The 9862-nt window shown below is 41.3% G+C and overlaps 2 protein-coding genes across 3 annotated transcripts in view; one reads left to right on the forward strand and one right to left on the reverse strand.

The window, feature by feature from the left end:
* The window catches only part of LOC118343506 (T-cell immunomodulatory protein-like), a 61309-nt gene extending 59612 nt beyond the window's left edge, over positions 1 to 1697 (reverse strand). The window contains exons 1-3 of the mRNA XM_035682353.1: positions 1301 to 1697; positions 993 to 1077; positions 740 to 870 (exon numbers count right to left, since the gene is read on the reverse strand). Coding sequence (XP_035538246.1) covers positions 740 to 870; positions 993 to 1077; positions 1301 to 1583 — 499 coding nt within the window. The 5' untranslated portion in view covers positions 1584 to 1697. The remainder of the gene's footprint in view (positions 1 to 739; positions 871 to 992; positions 1078 to 1300) is intronic.
* A 271-nt stretch (positions 1698 to 1968) lies between these two features.
* The window catches only part of phkb (phosphorylase kinase, beta), a 105454-nt gene continuing 97560 nt past the window's right edge, over positions 1969 to 9862 (forward strand). For both annotated transcript variants that reach the window (XM_035682350.1, XM_035682351.1), the window contains exons 1-2: positions 1969 to 2115; positions 4480 to 4566. In XM_035682350.1, coding sequence (XP_035538243.1) covers positions 2052 to 2115; positions 4480 to 4566 — 151 coding nt within the window. In that variant the 5' untranslated portion in view covers positions 1969 to 2051. The remainder of the gene's footprint in view (positions 2116 to 4479; positions 4567 to 9862) is intronic.

Genomic DNA, 9862 nt, shown 5'->3' on the forward strand with positions numbered 1-9862 from the left:
GAATGATAAAAGGCCCTTTTCACACACAAGTCATGGTAGGAAAAGCAAAACTGGTGTTACTAATAACATCACTTATAACTAATATACTAATATACTAATAACAACTACTTTGGTCTATTCAAGTGTCCTAATACTGAATGGAATTCAGCTATCATATTAATCTTATTATTTACACCTGGGCTTTCCCCACTGTCACATGTCAAAATGTCGTCTGTGAAAAAGGCCGGTAGGACGTTAAGGTGGGCATTGAGAAAGCCTGATGCTTACTAACTGCTGTATGTGTTAATTTATACCAGCAGTTACTGAAAGTGCAGAGGAAGAGAGGCTTCTTGGATTTGACTGACATGTATGCTTAATGATCTTTGCAAGATGTCCTTTATTACACTGTAAAAAGCAAAATGTACTTATATATATATATATATAATGTGAACCACATTATACATAAGTACATTTTGCTTTATCCTTTCTTAATGAATCAGAATCACAGTTAATGATGTTATTAGTTACTGCTGTGCTCGAACAGAGTCTAAATGTCTGCCGTAAAAACAGGTCCACTAAACTTTAGTGTTACTGCACATTTACCCACCAACAGAGCCCAGCCCCAGTTTCTAAACCAGTGTCCTAACCAAAAACGTGTATGTAAAAACAACTAATTAACGACATACCAAAAAATGGTTATATTTCTATCAAATCACATGTGCCAAAAGGAGAGTTGAATCCTTCCCCGTTGGAAGTGTACCTAATGTCTGGTTGTGTCCCCAGAAGATGATGACAGTTTCAGAGACAGAGTTGATCTGAGCTGTAAGAAGGACATCCATCTGAGAGTCTCCGTCATAGTCCCCAGGAACCACACTGGTGATGATGGTCTCACTGAACAGGAAGATTGGCCATTAAAATGTGCTTTTTGAGTCACCTCCTCATACAGACGAACCAAAGGAAACAAGGACATGACATCTATCTCAAGTGTGCATGGCATGGAAAAGCACTTGTACCTTGGGAAAAGGTCCTTAGTGATGTGAACTTTGGGTTTGAAGTAAGGTGCTTTCGAGTCAGCCACGAATATCACCACTTCAGACTCTGAAACAGTCAGACACCAACACCGCACAGTTCAGCATGTAATTAAAGCTCATTATATACCCACCACAAATGTTTTCATGAAGCTTCAGCAAAGGGCTTACAGCACAGAGCCATATGTTTACACAGTGTAGCAGAATATCAGTCGAGGTACAGTGTTATCCATTGTTATCCAGAGAAATGTAAACTCAGTGTGTGCTGCAGGATCAACGATAGCACAACTTACGCTCTCTGATGATGAAGATGTCTGTCTGTTTATCGGCGTAAATGTCTCCAAACGCTGCCACTGTCCCGTAGTTTTCACTACCGAAAAGGTCGGCAGTCACATCCTGAAGAGCAAATGTGTTATACTGCCCCACAAAAAGTAACAAAAATGCCAAAATGTTTGATTTAAATATCCACATCCTTATGCTAGTGCAGCTCCTCACAACAACACCAACTGCAATACGGCATCCGGCTGTACGGCAGGGTGAAATAGCAGATTTATTCCACCTAATGATGCATTTCATTAAAGGACAACTTTAAATCCAGACATCTGCTCTGCTATTTTCATTTTATCCGAAAGATGTGGAGGTATTGCGCTGAAATAAGGATAAACGATGGTATATTAGAGTCTCCTCTTTTACGTCAGTGTCGTGCTCACGGGTAGTTTGACAGTTGACAACTGTGTCAAGTTAAAGACAGTTAGCGAGGGCAAAACCGGAAGTGAAGAACGATTACCTTCAACTTAAAAGCGTGAGATTAATTAAAATGGAAAAAAAAACGTAAAGTGAACACAAATATAAGAGGTTGAATCTTATGAACGGGATGTGAAATTTAATTAATTGCCAATTCAAAGCTCCCGTCAACGTTTTTTAACGTTACCTTTGTGTTTTTCAGAATGTTCGCCGAGTGGAAGCCCGAATGCCCGTATTTTATTTTGAAGGACCACACCGGAGATCCTTTAACCTTTCTAGTTAGTTTGACACTGTGTAAACATGGCGAGCCTGGCAGATGTCGGCTGGAAACTCCTGGAATTCAAAGCCCGATCAAAAAGATCAGGTCTGACTCATTACTTTGCATGACATCGTTACGATGTGACACTCCCGATTGTTGCTGTTGTGCCAGTGCTTGTGTGAGGTTGTCCGCTTGTAAAGCCACTGAACACGGGCTTCTGTTTGACTTGATCTGCCCATTTCAATTTGTCCACTACAGGGACGGTACAAGCATGAAAGGTCAGAGGTGTAAATGTGCAGCACTGGGGGCTATTTTAAGAGGCTCTCAACAGGTCTTCTTTCGCTGTTACATCTCACCCATAGTTAACTGTACTGTGTTTAATGGAGGGTGAGCACAGGGCCTGTGGAGACTGCCACACTGTGCTGTTCTTTCACTGGTGCTCAGCCTTGCACTCAAAGGGAAGTCATCACATGTAGGATCATCCTTATTTGTAGTGATACAGCTGAGGAAAAACCACATGAATTATGATGGTCTTTGCAAACTAACACACTTTGGGGTCGCACACACTATTTTTAATTCATATAAGAGTGCCGACATTGTATCCTTAGCTAGTATTCTATCTGTACTTCCTTGGCTGTAGTCCTACTTCTTTGGTGTGTTAAATATAGATTTCATAACATTGCACCTCCACAAATCATTTAGTAGTGTCATGGTAACTGCTGTTGGAAAAATCAGCATCTGCTAAAAGGCAACTTGCAAAGAAGGAAAACACACGTTTAGAGCAAGAGCTGTGACTTTCCATTAATTAGAAACAATTTAATGAGGTGCATCGTTAGCACTACAGCTAAAGCAGTACAACTGTCTCTTAATTAACTTACCGTATGTAGTTATTCTGTTAAAGTCTTTCTCATAATTCATCATGACTCTATCTCTCTCATTCCTAAGCAAATATAATGTAATTCATGATCATCTCCACCCAAGTTGTAATTCATTGTTGATTTGTGCATGTCTAAAATCTAACGCTGTGCTACTAACTCCTTCCTGTGAATTGCTGTAGATTTGTGATTTAGCTGAGAGAGACGATTGGCCTTAATTTCACCTTTTGAGAATGGCCGGTTCAGTGGCCGCGACTGCCCGGCCTCATCGGAAAGTCCACAGGCTTGGTAAGTAGTGGCAGCAGATCTGAGGAAAACAATACAGTCAGCCACACACAGAAGGCCAGAGAGGACATGGGTAAAGATCACAAGAAAAGCATTTCGTTGTCTGGACATAATTGTAGTCAAAACATAATAATGTTCACAGGAAAACAGGTTTTTCCTTCATACGCTGTGAAACGGAAATCACAAATAGGGTTGTTATTCATCTATTTCCTCAATATTTTGTGAAGTTGACATATTGTTTCATTATGGCTACTTTATTGCCTGGTAATACGCAAAACATAACATAAACATGACTTATGTTGGTTTAGCAGTGGGCATAATGGTCTTGTTCCTCCACTGTAAGCATGAGAGACCGATAAGTGACACAAAATAAATGTACTGTATTAATGAAGTCATATAGCACACTGCATCATAACAGTATTAGAGGTCTGCATCACTGAAGTCCGTCATGAGATTGTTTAAAACTGTCCGCACAACGACTGCCCACATTTGTCTGATCTAATGTTAGAAATTAAAATTGGAATATTGGACTTCCTCTGTGCTCTTTTAAAGTGTTATCTTTAAAAAGAGATGGATTGGCTTTGTCCCCTGCAACTTTTAAGCTGATAGAAATTATGCTAATTTCAGCCAGAATGTGAATTTTTCAGTACCTGTGGTATTGACCCAAGGTCGAACCTATTAAAATGCAAATCTCAGCAAAGTGAAAAGTGTCTGAAAATAGAGAAAGTCTAACAGATAGGGGCTTCCCTCAAACTCTGGCTCTCTCTCAGCTCAGAGGAAAATGTTAGGAAATAGCTGGTGCCGAGCCACATTACCATTTGAATTTTTTGCTCCAGGCCTGAATATTGTTTTGTGTGCTGAGCCCTTTGTTATGGTGTGTGTTGCAGTGAAATACTGTTTTACTGATGGCATGTGTCTATTGTTGTTTTGTTGTTTTCTCTGCTTCTCATTTTCTCTTGTATTCGGAAATAAGAAAATGTGATGAAAAAATGAAGGTATTCAAAAGCTGTTGCTACCTGCAGACCTTTTTACGTCTATATATTGGAATATATGAAATAAGACTATTGTCTCAAGATTGGAAAAAACAGGAATCACTGTGTAACTGTAAGATGAAAACCATGGTCCTTTTAAAATTTTAGTCAGGTTTAAAGCATTATGTTGATGAATGTGAGGGAACAGGATTGAAACCCACTTTTAAAGATTTATTAAATATTCATGAGACAACTAAGGCATGAAATAGATTGTAGGTCATTATAGAGAAACAGCAACACTTGTACACTTTGAGTGTGACAGATGTGTTTTCCCTCAGGTTCTATCTATGAACCTCTCAAGCTGTCCAATCTCCAGCGTGAGGATGAGCCCCTGTGGGAGAAGCTGGACCGCTACTACAGTGCCGGTAAGTACACTTAGTCACTATTGACAGCCTGTCAATAGTACGAGGCTGGGGTCACCTAAAAGTAAGAGCTGCAGGTATCTATAATGCAAAGCTATCTGAAACAAATGGCCCTGCTGTGAACCACCAAACCAACAGTTTTACCAAGTGCAGTGTGTGTGATTGAACGCCATCAGGTCAGATAGGAAAACTGCTCTTCACACCGTGTTCCGGGAATTGATTGTTTTTCTCTAAAGCTGGTATCCCACCTGAAGCACGGCCACACTGTTGAGTGAATGTATGTGACTGTAAAGGCCACAGTTGTTCTGTCATTTCCAATATCCTCAAATAGCAGCCTTGGGTATAGTGATTACATCTTGCAGACATACAGTATTGTTTGGAGAGAAATTGTTCTCGGCTGGCAAGATAAAAGCTAGGATGGGGGTTCCCAGGTGTTATGAATGCTAAAACATTTACCCATGAATTTAATTCCACACAAAGGTGCCCTGGCTTGGCTTGGCACTGCACTGAACTCAGCTGGTAGTGTTTGGGAGTGGGAAGCCAGTGAGTGATCACGTGGGAGCTGCGGCACTAGATAATGTTATGGGTTGGTCAGGGCCTTTTTCAACAATAATAGAAGGGTGGAGACAGCATGAACCTTTGCCTGCATGCCTTGGTCAAGAAGATCCTATGATTTTCCACCACACAGGCGCACAGGATTTAGTGCACATGATGGTTCTATTATTTTTCAAACATATTACCAATGTCAAACATCACAGCACAAGTCTAAAAGACCCAGGAGCCGGTTGTATCAACTGTTCGTAAACCTGCAGTGCAGAACCTTTGTCTCCCACTTCTGGCAGTCAGAGTAATGACACAAACACTAGGGGTCGCCAAATCTTCACGGGGGTCGCCTGGCCTTCTTGATTTTAATGCGTTTTAATGCATATCTCAGCTCATTTCTGTGAAGAAAAAACAAAATTGTATTTTTCTTTAGGTTTAGATAGTTTAGATAGTATGTATGATTCTTAGAAAATAAAAAAATACATAATACAGATGTAGAATTGTATAAAATTAACAAGAAAACTAATCTCTGATCAATATTCACAGAAAATAATCTGCTCAAAATGAATCCAAATCTCTCCTTTTACACAAAATTCCTGCAGTTATTGTGTTCACTGTTTGGTTTCATTGTACAGTTTATTAGTTGTTCTCTACTGTTATTGTTAAACATCGAATATAATTCTGAAACGCATATTTCTCTGTGAATAAAGATTAAAAATAAAACTAAGTTTGTCTCAAATGACTAGTTTTATGTATTGGAGATGGATTCACGAGGAGCTGCTGCAATCCGATCCAGGTGACGGTTCTGGCATGTGTAATCAGTAAAGCAGTCTCCAGCCTCAGTGCAGGAGAGATAAATACACATTAGTCCTGATTACTAAATTACCTGCAGCTGTGACTGCAGCACTGTGCAAGCCAGCGCTAGCTCCCAGTACACACAGCTAAACATATAGCATCCTCCGTTTCACACTTCTCTCAGATCCTTATTCTTTATTCTTCCCCATTAGCTGCCGCCAAGGTAGCAGCTACTGTACCTGGGGTCCACACACAACAACACGTGCGTACATAACTAGAAGCATACAAAAAGTCCCATTGGGATCATACACAGGCACGTGAAAGTCAAGTAAAAACCTAAATTGCCCCTTTGGATGAAGTGAAACCAGCTTCAGGCACTGTTGCCTGTTCATCATATGAATCATAGTACACAAACTGAAAGCTAGAGTTGTCTCAGCCTAAAACATTTTTAAATTTCCTCATTCCCTCAGTATATATAGTGTTGCCCAAATACAGGCTGGTAATACACCCACGTTTACTATGGAAGTGAAGATCCCATTCACAAAAACTGAATTTGGTTTGAAGTATTGCTGCCATGTTTGCCTGTGTGACTGGGCCATCTGGCTGGCAGAAGGTTAAACACCAAATTTGAAATGTTAGCAAATTGCTGTCATATTAAGTGCCGCAATGCCAGATCTGATCTGTTTGTTTAATGAAAGACCTTTCTCGTGGCAGAGGTTTTGACTTGTCATTTCATAAAAATCTCAGGTGTAACTAATGGCATTAATGATGGTTCCGTTCCACTTAGGTGTGCCAGTAAGTCATGCCAGTGAGCCAGCATGCACAGTAGCAAGGCCCTGGCACGGCAACGCCTAAACTGAATGCAGCCGTTATTAATCTTATTAGTCATGCCTGTGTTTGACAAGCGAAAGTGAGTGCTGTGAGAATGGTCTGTGTCCACACCAGATTAAGCAGTTTGCAAGCCTTGTTGAGAAGAGATGTGGCTGGAGGAAAAGACGAACAACTAATAAGTTGATGTTATTTAAAAGTTATAGGTGGTAGTATACTGGGAACTTATAGGAATTTAAGTACATCCCCCCCCCCTCTCCCAGTAAAATCAATACAAGTAGAGCCAGAGAGCAACTGAGGGGATAGGCCAAACACACCACTCCTTCTGCAGATAGAGTTGACTTTAGTGTGCAGGAGGCAGGATCATGTGTTGCCTCTGGCTGTGTGTGGCTGTGAGATTATCGTAATACAGCTCAGGATGCGGTCCCCAAGGATCAGTGGTGATTTTGCCACTGTGGACATAAGCTTGGCTTTTCTCAGTTGCTTTTGTTGAGGTAACAAAAAATGTACTATACGGTACAGCAGAGAAATCTTGACATGCTCTTAAGAGGAATGTCTGAGCTTTTAGTGCATTCAAATTCAAGATTTTGTTTCTTTTTTATGTGTAATCATACATTTTTGATAAACCAAGTCCAGATTTGCCAGCAGTCGTGTACTGTGTGTAGTTGTAGAAATCTCACAAACATACCTTCATTTATAATTACTGCTATGCAGAAAGGTAAAAGGTGCTTGGAGCTCGCCAGTGTGTCTCTGCCTATGACATTTAAGGGATCGCACAAAACTTCTCCTTACAGTGACCTTGAACTAAGGGCTGTTCAAAGGTCCAGTGTGTAACATTTAGGAGGATCTCTTGGCAAAAAATAATGTAATATTCATAGTTATGTTTTCATTAGTGTATAATCAGCTGAAAATAAGATTTGTGGTGTTTTTGTCACCTTAGAATGAGCCGTTTTATATACAAACGGAGAGGGTCCTCTTCTACGAAGGGCCGCCATGTTTCTACAGTAGCCCAGAACAGACAAACCAAACACTGGGTCTAGATGGGGCCAGCATAGTTTCTCCTGCATGCTTGGAATAAGAGGGTGAGGCGAGGAGGTTGTAATCTGCAACTACACTGCTAGATGCCACTAAATCCTACACAGTGGTCCCTAAAAGGTGGGCTAAATTGGCATTACTTGGCAGACTTAAAACTGCCTTCATGCTAAGCTACAGGGTCCCACTGAATTTTACAGACTCCTAAAGGTAAAAAGCCCTTCCCCTAACGTCAGAAGAAACTTAGCGGCAATCACGTGGAGTAGCACATCCCGAAAAAGAAAACCTTTACAAGTGGTAAGAGCCAAAGCAAATGGCTCAGCCAGTCACAGTCAGGTGGATGTGAGAGGGAAAACTCATTGCTGCACGGCACCAGGCTGAAGTTAGTTAGATAATCACCAGGAGACACACGCCTCACCCACCAAAGTCTGCATCAAGTTAGTTTAAGGTTAGATATCGACCGGCTTGACTTGTATCAATACTGTAGCTTTGTGCTGTTTGCATCAATGACTGTGATGAGGCAGAAAGTTAATGTAAAGAGCTCTGCCTCAGTGTATGCAGTTGCACTGTTGCCTGTTCATCATATGAATCATAGTACACAAACTGAAAGCTAGAGTTGTCTCAGCCTAAAACATTTTTAAATTTCCTCATTCCCTCAGTATATATAGTGTTGCCCAAATACAGGCTGGTAATACACCCACGTTTATATTGCAGGAAACCTTTTTATGACCGATGTTTATGATATTAGAGTCACGGTATCCACAATACGTAGAAAACATTGTCGAAGTGATAGAAATTTCATAAGGGCTATGAATAGTGGAAAACAAAAGATTTTTTGAGACAGACAAATCACAGCTCTGGATGAGGATTTGGCTCTGGCGCTGGATTTACTTAAGACTTGCTAGCAGTAAGCTGTAATATGTTTGTGTGTCTTGTTGTTTTCCATTCTACAATTTATACAGAGTAAAGCCGAGTGTCACTGCCTCCGACCCAGGTGTGGATTGAGGGATTGTTAATGTGTGAAAGCGTCCGTTCTGGGCCGGATGCACCGTTTTCTCACATGAACACACTTCTGGCAGATGTGACACAGCCGGTTGGTCTGCCTTGATGAAGACAGGGCAGCTTGTGTGTGTGTGTGTGCGTGTGTGTGTGTGTGCCTTCCTCTGTTGGTTTGGGTGTGTATGTTATGTGCCGTCTGTCTAATGGTTGCTGGGTATTTATTAGGCTGCACATGTATGCGTGTTTTAGAAAATGACTGAGGACGATAAACAGAGCTTAGTGTGCAACAGGTGTAGCTCTCAGTTGGAACTGATTTGCTGCTATCAGCGAGCACAGCGTAGCCTCCAGCATCAGCTGCGTTGAAAAGCCCAATAGATTTACGGAGAAAAGCCTTCCGCCAGATTGCAGTATGTCGAAAACGCAGCGTTGAACGTTGGGCTTGTTTAATTGTTGTGTTGGGGGTGGCGGCTCGAAGCGCTTGTCCAATTCTTGCGAGGAACAAAGCCAACATTGTTATCGCCGGCACCCAGACCTGCCTGCCAATATACCTGCTTTCTTTCACTCTCTGGGAGGAAAAAAGGATGGAGAGGGGTGAGGTTGGGGTGACAATGACAAATCAAACCAGTTGCAGTTTTCCTCCTTTCTCTTTCTTTGCTGTTTTGTTGCAAAGCTGCCCCCAGCAGCCTTAAGCCTATGATGCTGTTGTGATAGGGGACTTTTTTTTTCTCTTATCAAGAAAAGAATACCAGAGGAACATTTGTCTCAACCTCTCATAGTTCATCACTCCATCATCTCTCTCGTTCCCTCTTTTTTTTCTGGGCTCTTCTTGCATTCCCTCACCTCTCTATGGTTTCTTATTTATGTGGCAATGTGGCCACACTCCATTGACTCCGCTTCCTGATAATACTGGTGGCAGAAGGCGCTATCGCTCTGCCGTCTGGCTCACACCGATTAAGGAATGGGGAAAACACTTTTCTTTTTATAGTCATTATGAGCTTGTTGCAAAAACATAAGGTTATCTGGGCTGTTTTTTCTTCACTTTGTTTTTCACTTTTATCACTCTTTCTTTCCTTCTGTCTCTTTTGATCCCCCCCCCCCCCAA

This window comes from Morone saxatilis, unplaced genomic scaffold, assembly GCF_004916995.1.
Source record: "Morone saxatilis isolate NCDOM2014 unplaced genomic scaffold, NCSU_SB_2.0 Contig11, whole genome shotgun sequence".
In the NCBI taxonomy this organism is placed as follows: Eukaryota; Metazoa; Chordata; class Actinopteri; family Moronidae; genus Morone; species Morone saxatilis.